The following is a 14,253-nucleotide window of genomic DNA, read 5'->3' on the forward strand; positions in this document are numbered from 1 at the left end:
AGAGCACCAATGCTCGTATCTGGGTTTATACCCCAGTGTTAGAAAGATTTATTTGGGTCCAGGCACAGTGGGTCATACTTGTAATTGCAGCACTTTGGGAGGTCGAGGCGGGCAGATAACCTGATGTCAGGAGTTTGAGACCAGCCTGGCCAACACGGCGAAACCCTGTCTCTACTAAAAATACAAAAATTATCCTGGTGTAGTGGCGCACTCCTGTAGTCCCAGCTACTGGGGAGGCTGAGGCAGGAGAATCGCTTGAACCTGGGAGGCGGAGGTTGCAGTGAGTTGAGATAGCTCCATTGCACTCCAGCCTGGGCAACAACAGAGAAACTCTGTCTCAAAGAAAAAAGAAAGAAAAACTTTATTTGGTGTTCTGACTTTAATAACAGCAGCCTTTTTTTCAATTGCAATCTTGCTTGGGAACCAAAGGATAGACAAAAAAGGAGCAACTTGGTTGGCTAGGCTGTGGGGCTTTGACCCCACTTATTTCATCCTCTCAGTGGCAACTCCAATAAATCCTGACCAGAATTCAGAGATTGGAGACCACTTTACATTTCTAAATTAATTTTTTACAATTATCTTAGTAGTTATGACCTTTCATACAACAGGACTGAGGTTTGTAACATGCTGGAGTTGAACCAAGAACTGTGACTCCAAGCACACTCCTTTTACTCCTAGTAAGTCAGCCTCCTAAGCTTGATTAACCAGAGGTTAAATAATGGCCACAGCACCGTGGCATATGTTAAGTGCTAGATGCCCCTCCAATCTCGCTCCAAGGACAGGAGTCCTGAGTGTCCTCTGTAGGCATCCATTACTTCAAGATTTTCCAGGATAATTCAGATTTCAGGAATGTCCCACGGTTATCCTGGGAAGTACACTCCAACCTGACACCACATGACCTGTTTTGAAAATGTGGTTGGCCGGGTGCAGTGGCTTACGCCTGTAATCCCAGCACTTTGGGAGGCCAAGGCGGGCGAATCACCTGAGGTCAGGAGTTCCAGACCAGTCTGGCCACATGGTGAAACCCGCCTCTACTAAAACTACAAATATCAGCCAGGCGTGGTCGCGGACGCTTGTAATCCCAGCTACCTGGAAAGCTGAGTAAAGATAATAGCTTGAACCCAGGAGGCGGAGGTTGCAGTGAGCCAAGATTGTGCCACTGCACTCCTGCCTGGGCGACAAGAGCAAGACTCCAACTCAAAAAAAAGGAATAGAAAATGTGGCCGTGGCAGGGCGAGGTGGTTCACGCCTGTAATCCCAGTACTTTGGGAGTTCGAGGCAGGTGGATCACCTGGGTCTGGAGTTCAAGACCAGGCTGGCCAACATGGTCAAACCCTGTCTCTAATAAAAACACAAAAATTAGCTGGGCGTGGTGGCGCGTGCCTGTGATCCCGGCTATTCGGGAAGCTGAGGCAGGAGAATCGCTTGAACCCGGGAGGCAGAGGTTGCAGTGGGCCGAGATCGTGCCACCACACTCCAGCCTGAGTGGCAGAAAGAGACTCCGTCTCAAAAAAAAAAGAAAAAAGAAAAAAAAAAAAAAGAGAATGTGGTCGGGATACCTATTGGGATCAGCTTCTGGTGGGATGGGACAGGTAGCAGGTGCAGGCCGCGCCCCAGCACCGACCACGGGTCTCTAAGCATTGGTAGGTGTCGACTGCAGGGCTCATTCTGGCTGGAGGAACATGATTTATTGGTTCTTTCAGTTTACCACATCCGACTCGCGTCTCGGCCCTGGCCCGCCTTGCGGACTTTAAAGCAGTAAGTCCAGGGTTTGGGGGGAACGTGCTCACCCGACGGTAGCTCACAGGACCCTGGAGGGTCCTGGGCATGGCATCTCGGCCGGACTCCCCGCTGGGCCCACGAAGGATAAAGCCTGCATCGGATTCCTGAGCCCGAGCCAAGGTCCCAGCGCCCACAGGGTCAAGTCCGGTCTCACGGTGACCTCCCGCCGGCGCCGCCTTCGCTAACCATCCAGTTCTTCCTCCAGGTCACGTTCTCCTGCGTGGTCGCTGCCTCCTGCAGAGTGGCCACCAATAGCTGCTGGGTCTTGGCCATCTCCTCCCTGCTCCGCGGGTCCTGCAGTGCCATCTCCTGAGGGCAGGAAGGGGAGTTCGCAGGAGCTCCAGTCCGGGGCTCTCCACCCGCCCACCCATCCTCGGGATTACCAGTTGCTTCTACCTTTAGCATTTCCTGCTTCCGCTGTTCTCCCGGGGTCACGACAGCAAGGAGCGCGAGGCCCACGCCAGCCCCTGCGCCCAGCAATGCGACTGTGATCAGCGTTTTCCGCAAGAACGCCATGGCCGCCTGCACAACCAGCAGGGCGCCCACGGGAGTTCGTCGCAGCCGCGAGCTGTACCCGCGCGGTCTCACTGCCCCTTCGCGCAGGCTAGAGCGCCCTATAGCAGAAACCATAGATAAACGGCCGGCTAGAGAGGACCCGCCCAAGGAAACGTTTAGAATCCGGAGCACCGGGATGTCAGGTTTAGCTGAGGGGGTTGAGGGTGTCCAAGAAGCGCTGGCGCCAAGGGCTGAGCGCGGGCACCCTGTGTCCTCAGTTCCGGGGTGGGATTGCTAGGGGGAGAGTCCGTGTCTTCATGGTTGCCGTGGGTTTTATGATTGCCCATTTTTCTGTCTTCCGACGTTTCCCGATCAGTAGAGGCCCGAGCTGTGCTTTGTGGTTTCCTGCAGTCACCTGGGCGTTTTCAACACAGCGAATGGAGGTCATCCACACACATACACATCCCTCTCCATCCCCTCAACTCTGGAACAAACACTGCAAGTCAAGTGTACTGGTTGGAGAAATGGGTAATAGTAACTTATCTTTAACATTTATTTTACAAACAACTTGTTCCTTTTCTCGTTATGGTACACACTTGGCATTGTCTAGGGCTTTTTTTGGTTTTGTTGTGTGTGGGCGTGGTTTTGTTTGTTTTTGAACACAAGGTCTCGCTCTGTCGCCCAGGGTTGGAGTGCAGTGGCGATCATGGTTCACTGAAGCCTCGACTTCCAGGGCCCAGGGGATCCTCCTGCCTCAACTTCCCGAATAGCTGGGATTACAGACGTGCACCACCACGCCCGGCTGGTATTGCTTTTTGTTTTGCTTTGTTTTCTTTTTTTTCTTTTCTTTTATTTATTTATTTTTTGAGACGGAGTCTCACTCTGTCACCCAGACTGGAGTACAGGGGCAGGATCTTGGCTCACTGCAAGCTCCGCCTCCCGGTTTCAGGGCATTTTCTTGCCTCAGCCTCCCGAGTAGCTGGGACTACAGGGGCCCTCTACCACGCCCGGCTAATTTTTTGTAATGTTAGTAGAGACGGGGTTTCACCATGTTGGTCAGGCTGGTCTCGAGCTCCTGACCTCGTGATCCGCCTACCTGGGCCTCCCAAAGTGCTGGGATTACAGGCGTGAGCCACCGTGCCTGGCTGTTTTGCTTTGTTTTCAACCACTAAAAGGCTGGATTCGTTTAACATACTGAATTCTGCTTTACAGAAGAAAACACCTTTTAGCTGTGTGACTGATTACAGGCAAGTTCTTGTGCCCTGGTTTCTGCATCAGAAAATGAGCTTATAACAGTACTTGTCTCACAGTTTTAGGAGAATTAAATGAGTTATATGTAAAGCAATTAAAAGAGCTCCTGACAAAGAGTAAACACCATATAAATATTCATTAAATAACATACAAACATGCCAGGTTGGGAAAATCAGTAAGCAAAGGAATCAGGAAATTCCCAGTTGGTTATCACGACTCTTGGCCCACAGGGCTTTAATCCAGGTGCCCTTGTCTCCTACCCTTGCTGCCATCCCAGTGTCTCCAGGGAGTAAGTAGAAATAAAGATCTGATCTCATCTCTTGGGCATTTTCCCCTCCCCTGAAAGCCCATAATCAGTTAGCACAGTCAATGCTTAAGGCGCCAGGCTCCAAAGAAGATTAAAGGAACAGTTTGTGGGATGCACTGGGCAGGAGTACCCTCCTCTGAGTTCAATCATCTTGCACTCTTTTTTTTTTTTTCTTTTTTTTTTTTTTGAGACGGAGTCTCGCTCTGTCGCCCAGGCTGGAGTGCTGTGGCCGGATCTCGGCTCACTGCAAGCTCCGCCTCCCGGGTTCACGCCATTCTCCTGCCTCAGCCTCCCGAGCAGCTGGGACTACAGGCGCCCGCCACCTCGCCCGCCTAGTTTTTTTTTTTTTTTTTTTTTTTTTTTTGAGACGGAGTCTCGCTCTGTCGCCCGGACTGGAGTGCAGTGGCCGGATCTCAGCTCACTGCAAGCTCCGCCTCCCGGTTTCAGGGCATTTTCTTGCCTCAGCCTCCCGAGTAGCTGGGACTACAGGGGCCCTCTACCACGCCCGGCTAATTTTTTGTAATGTTAGTAGAGACGGGGTTTCACCATGTTGGTCAGGCTGGTCTCGAGCTCCTGACCTCGTGATCCGCCTACCTGGGCCTCCCAAAGTGCTGGGATTACAGGCGTGAGCCACCGTGCCTGGCTGTTTTGCTTTGTTTTCAACCACTAAAAGGCTGGATTCGTTTAACATACTGAATTCTGCTTTACAGAAGAAAACACCTTTTAGCTGTGTGACTGATTACAGGCAAGTTCTTGTGCCCTGGTTTCTGCATCAGAAAATGAGCTTATAACAGTACTTGTCTCACAGTTTTAGGAGAATTAAATGAGTTATATGTAAAGCAATTAAAAGAGCTCCTGACAAAGAGTAAACACCATATAAATATTCATTAAATACATACAAACATGCCAGGTTGGGAAAATCAGTAAGCAAAGGAATCAGGAAATTCCCAGTTGGTTATCACGACTCTTGGCCCACAGGCTTTAATCCAGGTGCCCTTGTCTCCTACCCTTGCTGCCATCCCAGTGTCTCCAGGAGTAAGTAGAAATAAAGATCTGATCTCATCTCTTGGGCATTTTCCCCTCCCCTGAAAGCCCATAATCAGTTAGCACAGTCAATGCTTAAGGCGCCAGGCTCCAAAGAAGATTAAAGGAACAGTTTGTGGGATGCACTGGGCAGGAGTACCCTCCTCTGAGTTCAATCATCTTGCACTCTTTTTTTTTTTTTTCTTTTTTTTTTTTTTTTGAGACGGAGTCTCGCTCTGTCGCCCAGGCTGGAGTGCTGTGGCCGGATCTCGGCTCACTGCAAGCTCCGCCTCCCGGTTCACGCCATTCTCCTGCCTCAGCCTCCCGAGCAGCTGGGACTACAGGCGCCCGCCACCTCGCCCGCCTAGTTTTTTTTTTTTTTTTTTTTTTTTTTTTTTTGAGACGGAGTCTCGCTCTGTCGCCCGGACTGGAGTGCAGTGGCCGGATCTCAGCTCACTGCAAGCTCCGCCTCCCGGGTTTACGCCATTCTCCTGCCTCAGCCTCCGGAGTAGCTGGGACTACAGGCGCCCGCCACCTCGCCCGGCTAGGTTTTTTTTTTTTTTTGTATCTTTTAGTAGAGACGGGGTTTCACCGTGTGAGCCAGGATGGTCTCGATCTCCTGACCTTGTGATCCGCCCGTCTCGGCCTCCCAAAGTGCTGGGATTACAGGCTTGAGCCACCGCGCCCGGCCTAGTTTTTTGTATTTTTTAGTAGAGACGGGGTTTCACCGTGTTAGCCAGGATGGTCTCGATCTCCTGACCTCGTGATCCACCCGACTCGGCCTCCCAAAGTGCTGGGATTACAGGCTTGAGCCACCGCGCCCGGCCCATCTTGCACTCTTAAGAATCACCACCATGGCCCTCGTGCCAGGGAGAAGCAAGGAGGATGGGCTTTGGACTACAAATAGCCCAGGCTCCTCCCAGCATTCAGAAAGTGCCAGGCCGCCCAACCCTCTCTGGGACAGAGAAGATAATTGGCAAGGTTGAAGGTCACTGGTATATTCAGGTTATACTTCCCCACCCCGTGTCTGGCAGCTGGCTTACCTTCCAGTTTGGCCCAACCTCCTTGCTGTCCCTGTTCAGGATTTCTCTCAAAAGTCCCATCTGCTGTCTATTGTGGTGGAAGCCTCTGAGGTGAATGAAGAGAGTGGGGATCTCCATTGGCCCCATGAGGAGCTGCTGCTGCTCACTGATGGTGAGGAAGAGGATGCTGAGGCCTTCCTCTAAGACCAAAGTGAAGAGTCAGGCGAGGCAGGTGGCTCATTCAGGGGGCCACTGTGATCTGAATGTTCTGGGTAGAGCCAAGATGGAAGTCAGTTATGGCCCCTGCGTTCCGCAGTGCCGCACACCGCTGGTGCTCAATAAATGTGAAGATGTGGGAGAGAAAAGTCAAGGCAGTTGGCAAAGTTCAATTGTAGAGAGCAGTTCTGGTATCAGAATGGGTGCCATCCTTTAATCTGTACTTTTTTTTTTTTTTTTTTTTTGAGACAAGTCTCCTTCTGTCGCCCAGGCTGGAGTGCAGTAGCGCCACCTCGGTTCACTGCAAGCTCCACCTCCCGGATTCACGCCATTCTCCTGCCTCAGCCTCCCAAGTAGCTGGGACTACAGGCACCCGCCACCACGCCTGGCTAATTTTTTGTATTTTTAGTAGAGACAGGGTTTCACCGTGTTAGCCAGGATGGTCTCGATCTCCTGACCTTGTGATCATCCCACGTCAGCCTCCCAAAGTGCTGGGACTACAGGCGTGAGCCACCACACCCAGCCTTAATCTGTACTTTCAAGATACTTACATTGCTACGGGAAAAGATAAAATTACCCCAAGACTGGCCGGGCACTTTTTTTTTTGTATTTTTACAAATTTTTTGTATTTTAGTAGAGACAGGGTTTCACCGTGTTAGCCAGGATGGTCTCGATCTCCTCACCTTGTGATCCGCCCACCTCAGCCTCCCAAAGGGCGGGATTACAGGCATGAGCCACCGCGCCCCGCCACGTCTGTGCACTGTTAAATAAGCTACTTTTTTTTTTTTTTTAAGACAGAGTCATACTTTGTTGCCCAGATTGCAGTGTAGTGGCGGGATCTCGGCTCACTGCAACCTCCGCCTCCCAGATCCAAGGAATTCTCCTGCCTCAGCCTCCCAAGTAGCTGGGACTAGAGGCTCACGCCACCATGCCGCGCCCAGCTAATTTTTTTTTTGTATTTTAGTAGAAACAGGGTTTCACTGTATTGCCCAGACTGGTCTCAAAATCCTGAGCTCAGGAAATCTGCCTGCCTCAGCCTCCCAAGAAGCTACATTTTTTTGAGCATTTACTATGTGCCAGGTACTATGCTAAACACTTTTACTTCATGATTTTCAGAAAAACCCAATGAAGGTACTTCCCCTTTATAAATGAGAAAATTGAGGCTACGAGGTTAGGCTCTTAGTGATAAAATTGCTCTATATTTTCTTTTTTTTTTTTTTTGAGACGGAGTCTTGCTCTGTCGCCCGGGCTGGAGTGCAGTGGCCGGATCTCAGCTCACTGCAAGCTCCGCCTCCCGGGTTTATGCCATTCTCCTGCCTCAGCCTCCCGAGTAGCTGGGACTACAGGCGCCAGCCACCTCGCCCGGCTAGCTTTTTGTATTTTTTTAGTAGAGACGGGGTTTCACCGTGTTAGCCAGGGCGGTCTCAAACTCCTGACCTCGTGATCCGCCCGTCTCGGCCTCCCAAAGTGCTGGGATTACAGGCTTGAGCCACCGCGCCCGGCTGCTCTATATTTTCATAAGCAAAGAATACCACATTAAGTGCAGCAGCTTATCACAGCCCATTGCAAAGAATACCACATAAGTGCAGCAGCTTATCACGACCCATTGCAGCTTCAACCTCCTAGGGCTCAACCAGTCCTCCCAGCTCAGCCTCCTGAGTAGTTGGAACTACATGCCTGTGCCACTATCCCTGACTAATTGGTTTTTATAGAGTTAGGGGTGTCACTTGATTGCCAGGGCTCAAACTCTTGGACTCAAGCAATCTGCCCACCTTGGCCTCCCAAAGTGCTGTGATTATAGGAATGAGCCAGTTTTGTAATTTGATAATATATCAGTAATATTTTTCTCCCTTCTCCTCCATCCCAGGCTGGGCTTGGAGCCCACAGAACACCTAATGCTGGACTTAGCTGGGGGCAGACCAGGATGATGAAGATGCTTATTGGATTCTTTTTTTTTGAGACGGAGTCTAGCTCTATCGCCCAGGCTGGAGTGCAGTGGCCGGATCTCAGCTCACTGCAAGCTCCGCCTCCCGGGTTTACACCATTCTCCTGCCTCAGCCTCCCGAGTAGCTGGGACTACAGGCGCCCGCCACCTCGCCCGGCTAGTTTTTTGTATTTTTTAGTAGAGACGGGGTTTCACCGTGTTAGCCAGGATGGTCTCGATCTCCTGACCTCGTGATCCGCCCGTCTCGGCCTCCCAAAGTGCTGGGATTACAGGCTTGAGCCACCGCGCCCGGCCAACTTATTGGATTCTTGAGGACATAAAGTGTCTGGAAGCCACCACTGTCCCTTCTGGGACTCAGCAACAGGCTCCTCTGTTTGTTGAAGTGGCTTTGTGGAATATTCTTGTCTCCTGCCTCCTAATAGCTTTGAGAGTATTGTTCCCTCCCTCTCAAACATCTCATCCAGGTTTATGAAGCTCCTTATACCCATCCTCTCACAATCTCCTTTTACAGGTGAGAAAAATGAGGCTTACAGTTTAGGCCACTAGATTATACAAGTCAGTCGGCGCCGGGGTTTGGGTTCAGTTCCTGTCTGCTGCTTTTAGGAGCTCCAGTTAGTTGAAACCGGGGAAAGACCCACTTGTACCTTTCTCTTTTCAGCATTCATCTTGTGCTAAATATTGCACACATCATTGTATGCAATCTCTGTAACCCCAGATTATTCCCACTCTGCAGATGAGTAAACTGGGGAACAGAAACATTCAGCAATATGGCACCCAGCTAGTAAATGTGGAAGCCAGGACTCACTTTGCAGCCAGATAGCTTGCAAAGACAATAGTTCTTCAGTCCTCTCCTTGCCCACAGAAATACTAGGGTTAGGACTACTAAAATGTCTTTAATGACAGCCTTGAATCAAGTAAGCAAAGTAGGTGATGCCCCTGAAAGGGCCTAGCTCCTGCACAGTCACAGCCCAGCCACAGGACCCTTGTTCCAGGCAGGGCAGTCGCACATCAGGGTCCTCATCGGAGAACTGAATTAGGGTCCCCTGAGGGTTTAGAACCCGCAAGCATTCTGATAGCAGCTGGTAAGCCCTAGGCAGACCTCCCCTGGCAACAGCATCCCAGGTGCCCTTGTCCAGCAGTAGTTGGAAAGAGCCTGAAGAAGCTACAGACCCCAGGTTCTGGGCATCAGCGTGCATGAAGTGGAGGCTGGAGGCAGGGTGCCCAGGGCATAGAGGTGTTTGGCCTTGGCCACCCTCCAGGAGGCTGTTCATGTAGGCCACAGCCACAGGAGAAAAGTCCACCCCTAACACATCCACTGGGTGTGGAGATTTGGTGTAGAGGCCTGTACATAGGCTGGAGGTCCCACAGCCCACATCCAGCACCCGCAGAGGACTGGCAGCCCGTGCCTCCTGCAGCAACGGTAGTAGGAGCCCCTGGACTTCCTCGTATCCAAAGAACCAGTCGAAGGTGGGGACAGTGCCCAAACGGGGCTGGGCATGCAGCCGATCCCAGAGACAGCGGTCCGCCAGGCAGCTACCAGCCAGTGAGTCTGTGGGCACGGTTGGAGGGTGTCACTCGGTCTATCTCGCCACTGCAAAAATGGCGCATATACACACTGGGGTCTTTTTTTTTTTTTTTTTGAGACAGGGTCTCACTCTGTGACCCAGGGTGGAGTGCAGTGGCACAATCATGGCTCACTGAAGCCTCCCCATCCTGGGCTCAGGTGATCCTCCCACGTCAGTCTCCTGAGTAGCTAGTACTACAGGCGCCATCATGCCCGGTTAATTTTTTGTAGACGGGGGTCTCGCTATGTTGTCCTAGGCTGGTCTCGAACTCCCGAGTCAAGCGATCTGCCCACCTCAGACTGGCAAAGTGTTAGGATTACAGCCGTGAGCCACCAAGCACAGCCCACCGCAGGGTCTGAGAACCACAATTTCAGGGACTACACTATTGAGTCACGAGGAACCCACCCTGCCCTCCCTACTCTTCCCCCACCTCCCTACCCGGAAAGGGGCGGCACATCCCCATCATCAGGCTCGGCAAGTGGAGCATTCGACGCAGCGCAGCCATCTGGAGGTTAAGTTCGACCAGAGAACCTTGTGTGAAGCGTCCACCCTACTCCATCCAGAGGCCCGAGGTCCAGGGGAAGATCTGCAAATTCCGCGTAGCGAAAGGCGCCATACAGCTTCCCCGAACTCTTCAGTCTCGGAAAAAGGAATGCGGACACAGACTGACTATGGTAGGAACGGCCTTTATTGGCTGCAGCGGGAAGTAGAAGAGGGGATACAGCGTCCGCAGACCTGAAATCAAATGAGAACATGTGAGCACCCCCATGGAGGAGCCAGCTGGATCTCGGTTGTCCCGGTCCGAGATTCCCGGTGTCCCGGCGCTTGAGGATAGAACCAGCGGATGGGAAGCCGCCGGCACCGAAGACATGACGCCGAGGGGGCCAGAGCCCTTTCCCTCTTCCTCCATACATTACGGGGAGCGGTACCACAAGCCCGATCCCCGCCAAGAAAAGGAGGATCCTGAGGCCTCGCCCAGAGCCTTTCGCCCGACACCCCCGCCACTCCCGGCCGCCGCTCCCGGCTGCCCCAGCCAGGCTACTACTACAAAAAACCCCACTTCCTCGCTCACCTCCGTCGAAAAGATCTCTCGCACTGCGGGGCTCCTTTATATAGCCCAAGGACCCGCCCCCGAATTGCGATTGGCCCGCCGAAGGCCGGGGCGGAGCCACGCGGATCCCGCGCTGAGCGGAAGTACGCACTGTGACCTGGCGTGGCATCGCGGCTATGGGAGCTCCCGGGGGAAAGATCAACCGGCCCCGAACGGTGACTGTGTGGGGGCCGCGACTTTGTTTCCTGAAGTGTCCCCGAGCCCGTTTATCTCGCAAAAGATGGGATCAATGAGGGGCCAGGGTTGCCTCGTGGAGCGGTCCGGGGTCGCGGTGAGCCCACTCCATCTGATTCACATCTTTCTCCCCAGTAGGAGCTGAAGAAGAAGCTGTTCAAACGCCGGCGGGTGCTGAATCGGGAGCGGCGTCTGAGGCACCGGGTGGTCGGGGCTGTGATAGACCAAGGGCTGATCACGCGGCACCACCTCAAGAAGCGGGCGTGAGTACTAGATCCTGTTGGTCGTCCCCACCGAGTCTTCCCTCCTCCCTGCAGAGCTCCGGAGCAGCTTCACCTCTCAGCTCACCTCCTTGTGCACTGACGCTTATGCGGGGAATGTCTTCGGCTGTTAGTTCCTAAGCTCTGCTAGCCTCTCACAATAGCAGACAACCTTTCTTTGGGTTTTGGATTCTGTTAAGAATCTCAGGAAAGCCAGGGGCGGTGGCTCACGCCTGTAATCCCAGCACTTTGGGTGGCTGAGGCGGGCGGATCACCTGAGATCGGGAGAACAGCCTGATCAACATGGTGAAACCCCATCTCTGCTAGAAATACAACAATTAGCCGTGCATGGTGGCCGGCACCTGTAGTCCCAGCTACACGGGAGGGTGAGGCAGGAGAATTGCTTGAACTGGGAGGCGGAGGTTGCAGTGAGCCGAGATCGCGCTACTGCACTCTAGCCTGGGCGACACAGCGAGACTACGTTTCAAAAAAAAAAAAAAAAAAAAAAAATCCCAGGAAATCTGTTGACTCTCCAAGTAATATTGTACATTCACATAGATTTTTTATAAGTAAACTTATTTTTACATACAGAAAAGTGCACACATAGGCGTGTAAAACTCGGTGAGTTTTGCCAAAGGTACTCATAGGATTTCACTTGTAAGTTTCAAGGCCTCCTGTGTCTTGAGGAAGAGTTCCCATCACATTAATTAATTTCTATGTCCTTTCTTTTTAATTTTTTTTTTCTTTTTTGAGACGGAGTTTCCCTCTGTTGCCCAGGCTGGAGTGAAGTGCCGTGAATCTCGGCTCACTGCAACCTCCGCCTCCCGGGTTCAAGCGATTCTCCTGCCCCAGCCTCCGAGTAGCTGGGATTACAGGCGCTCGCCACTGCACCCGCTGATTTGTGGGTTTTTTTTTTTTTTTTTTTTTTTTGAGATGGAGTCTGGCTCCGTAGCCAGGCTGGAGTGCAGTGGCGCGCCAGGCTGGAGTGCAGTGTCGCCAGGCTGGTGTAGCTGGGACTGCAGGCACCCACCACCACGGGCTGGAGTAGCTGGGACTGCAGGCACCCACCACCACGCCTGGCTAATTTTTTGTATTTTTAGTAGAGACGGGATTTCATCGTGTTAGCCAGGATGGTCTCGATCTCCTGACTTCATGATCCTCCTGCCTCGGCCTCCCAAAGTGCTGGGATTGCAGGCATGAGCCACCGTGCCCGGCCTAATTTTTGTATTTTTAGTAGAGACGGGGTTTCACCATGTTGGCCAGGCTGGTCTTGAACTCCTGACCTCAGGTGATCCGCCCACTTCAGCGTCCCAAAGTGTTGGGATTATGGCATGAGCCACTGCCCCCGATCCTTTTTTTAGCTTCTTGTCCTTTTATTAGCTTCTTTAATGTAAATATTTAGGGTTTCTATTACTATTTGTATTACATTTATTTAATACTTTTTCTATAGCCAGAACCATTTGTGTGACCTTGGATGGTTCAGGTTAACCTAGCTATCTTTATTTCCACTTACCCATCAGGTCCAGTGCACGTGCCAACATTACTCTGTCAGGGAAGAAGCGCAGAAAACTCCTCCAGCAGATCCGGCTTGCCCAGAAAGAGAAGGCAGCCATGGAAGGTAAGGCTGGGACAGAGGTGGGTGAGGGGAATCCTGGATTTATTTGGGTTAATACTTCCTTCTTCCCTTTACTCAGTGGAAGCTCCTTCAAAGCCAGCCAGGAGTAGTGAACCACAGCTCAAAAGGCAAAAGAAGACAAAAGCTCCCCAGGATGTAGAAATGAAGGACCTTGAAAATGAGAGCTAAACCTCTTCCAGTAGAAGATTCTCAACTGGAGCCAGCCTTCAGACTCAGTGGTTGTTTTAGAGGACTTTGACAAAAGCATTGTCCCTTTTCACTCTCCAGATTTCCTCCTACCTAATGGCCTACTGACCTCCCCTAGAGAGATGTCTTTGGGAGGGAAGAAGGTACAGAAGAAAGATTGGAGAAGGGCCTCTCTAGCAGTCAACTCCATTTGTAATAAAGCCCTAGCACTCTGAGATGTGTGTGATTAAATGTAGGAATGGGGATGGGTCATGAAAAGGTTGCTGAGTATGGAAACAAGACAGCGAGGAAGCAGTACCTACAGAGCTTCCTTAAGGAAATGCAGCAAGATGCCAGCCTCTGCCCTCCAAGAGTGGTGGTGCCTGACCGGGCGCAGTGGCTCACGCCTATAATCTCAGCACTTTAGGAGGCCGAGGCCGGTGGATCACCTGAGGTCAGGAGTTGGAGACCAGCCTGGCTAACCCTGTTACTGTTAAAAGTACAAAAAATTAGCCAGGCGTGGTGGTGCACGCCTGTAATCCCAGCTACTTGGGAGGCTGAGGCAGGAGAATCACTTGAACCCAGGAGGCAGAGGTTGCCTACAAGAGTATTGCTTGAGGCCAGGAACTCAAGGCTGTAGTGTGCTGTGATCTCATCTGTCTCCTTAGCAAGTGATACTCTTTTTTTTTTTTTGAGACGGAGTCTCGCTCTGTCGCCCAGGCTGGAGTGCAGTGGCCGAATCTCAGCTCACTGCAAGCTCCGCCTCCCGGGTTTAGGCCATTCTCCTGCCTCAGCCTCCCGAGTAGCTGGGACTACAGGCGCCTGCCACCTCACCCAGCTAGTTTTTTGTATTTTTTTAGTAGAGACGGGGTTTCACCGTGTTAGCCAGGATGGTCTCGATCTCCTGACCTCGTGATCCGCCCGTCTTGGCCTCCCAAAGTGCTTGGATTACAGGCTTGAGCCACCGTGCCCGGCCTATGTTTTCATTTTAATGATTATATATATATACATATATATATATATGTATATATATATATATATATATTTTTTTTTTTTTTTTGGAGACGGAGTCTGATACTATAGCCCGGGCTGGAGTACAATGGCATAATCTCGGCTCACTGCAACCTCCACCTCCCGGGTTCAAGTGATTCCCCTGCCTCAGCCTCCCTAGTAACTGGGATTACAAGCGCCCGCCACCAGGCCTGGCTTATTTTTTGTATTTTTTAGTAGAGATGGGGTTTCACTATGTTGGCCAGTCTGGTCTTGAACTCCTGACCCTGTGATCTTCCCACCTCGGCCTC

At 51.7% G+C, this 14,253-nt stretch overlaps 3 protein-coding genes, 1 non-coding gene and 1 pseudogene across 8 annotated transcripts; 2 read left to right on the top strand and 3 right to left on the bottom strand.

Annotated features, from left to right (window-relative positions):
• Nucleotides 1-1,666: 1,666 nt before the first annotated feature.
• Nucleotides 1,667-2,809, bottom strand: LOC117081096 (ubiquinol-cytochrome-c reductase complex assembly factor 3). The gene is made up of 2 exons (XM_033206721.1): nt 2,179-2,809; nt 1,667-2,091 (listed from the first exon to the last, which is right to left on the bottom strand). Exons 1-2 carry the CDS (start codon nt 2,410-2,412, stop codon nt 1,933-1,935), a joined length of 393 nt encoding a protein of 130 aa, XP_033062612.1. The 5' UTR covers nt 2,413-2,809; the 3' UTR covers nt 1,667-1,932.
• Nucleotides 2,810-5,691: 2,882 nt separating this feature from the next.
• LOC117081097 lies at nt 5,692-8,828 on the top strand (annotated as a pseudogene).
• An 86-nt stretch (nt 8,829-8,914) lies between these two features.
• Nucleotides 8,915-10,341, bottom strand: CSKMT (citrate synthase lysine methyltransferase). The gene is made up of 2 exons (XM_033206719.1): nt 10,045-10,341; nt 8,915-9,590 (listed from the first exon to the last, which is right to left on the bottom strand). The coding sequence occupies exons 1-2, from the start codon at nt 10,109-10,111 to the stop codon at nt 8,935-8,937; spliced, it is 723 nt and encodes a 240-aa protein (XP_033062610.1). The 5' UTR covers nt 10,112-10,341; the 3' UTR covers nt 8,915-8,934.
• A 5-nt stretch (nt 10,342-10,346) lies between these two features.
• CUNH11orf98 (chromosome unknown C11orf98 homolog) lies at nt 10,347-13,188 on the top strand. 5 transcript variants are annotated; one of them, XM_033206714.1, is made up of 4 exons: nt 10,347-10,872; nt 11,027-11,154; nt 12,672-12,769; nt 12,846-12,876. In XM_033206714.1, exons 1-4 carry the CDS (start codon nt 10,374-10,376, stop codon nt 12,874-12,876), a joined length of 756 nt encoding a protein of 251 aa, XP_033062605.1. In that variant the 5' UTR covers nt 10,347-10,373. The 5 variants fall into 5 exon arrangements, with proteins under 5 accessions (XP_033062605.1, XP_033062606.1, XP_033062607.1 ...); XM_033206716.1 differs by having other exon boundaries at nt 10,674-10,872; nt 11,030-11,154; nt 12,846-13,188; XM_033206717.1 differs by having other exon boundaries at nt 10,674-10,936.
• LOC117081859 lies at nt 10,418-10,566 on the bottom strand. The gene has a single exon (XR_004436332.1). It is a non-coding gene; the product is annotated as a small nucleolar RNA SNORA57 (small nucleolar RNA).
• Nucleotides 13,189-14,253: the final 1,065 nt, after the last annotated feature.

This window comes from Trachypithecus francoisi, unplaced genomic scaffold (assembly GCF_009764315.1).
Source record: "Trachypithecus francoisi isolate TF-2019V2 unplaced genomic scaffold, Tfra_2.0 Lachesis_group8, whole genome shotgun sequence".
Taxonomy (NCBI): domain Eukaryota; kingdom Metazoa; phylum Chordata; class Mammalia; order Primates; family Cercopithecidae; genus Trachypithecus; species Trachypithecus francoisi.

Bases quoted from the DNA above. Each gene is read 5' to 3' on its own strand.
- LOC117081096 (XM_033206721.1), bottom strand. From the start codon at position 2,412: ATGGTTTCTGCTATAGGGCGCTCTAGCCTGCGCGAAGGGGCAGTGAGA. The intron at 2,092-2,178 runs GTAGAAGCAACT...TCCTGCCCTCAG, and splicing joins GGAAGCAGGAAATGCTAAAG to GAGATGGCACTGCAGGACCC.
- CSKMT (XM_033206719.1), bottom strand. From the start codon at position 10,111: ATGGCTGCGCTGCGTCGAATGCTCCACTTGCCGAGCCTGATGATGGGG. The intron at 9,591-10,044 runs GTAGGGAGGTGG...CCGTGCCCACAG, and splicing joins GATGTGCCGCCCCTTTCCGG to ACTCACTGGCTGGTAGCTGC.
- CUNH11orf98 (XM_033206714.1), top strand. From the start codon at position 10,374: ATGGAGGAGCCAGCTGGATCTCGGTTGTCCCGGTCCGAGATTCCCGGT. The intron at 10,873-11,026 runs GTGACTGTGTGG...CTTTCTCCCCAG, and splicing joins AGATCAACCGGCCCCGAACG to TAGGAGCTGAAGAAGAAGCT. The intron at 12,770-12,845 runs GTAAGGCTGGGA...CCCTTTACTCAG, and splicing joins AGAGAAGGCAGCCATGGAAG to TGGAAGCTCCTTCAAAGCCA.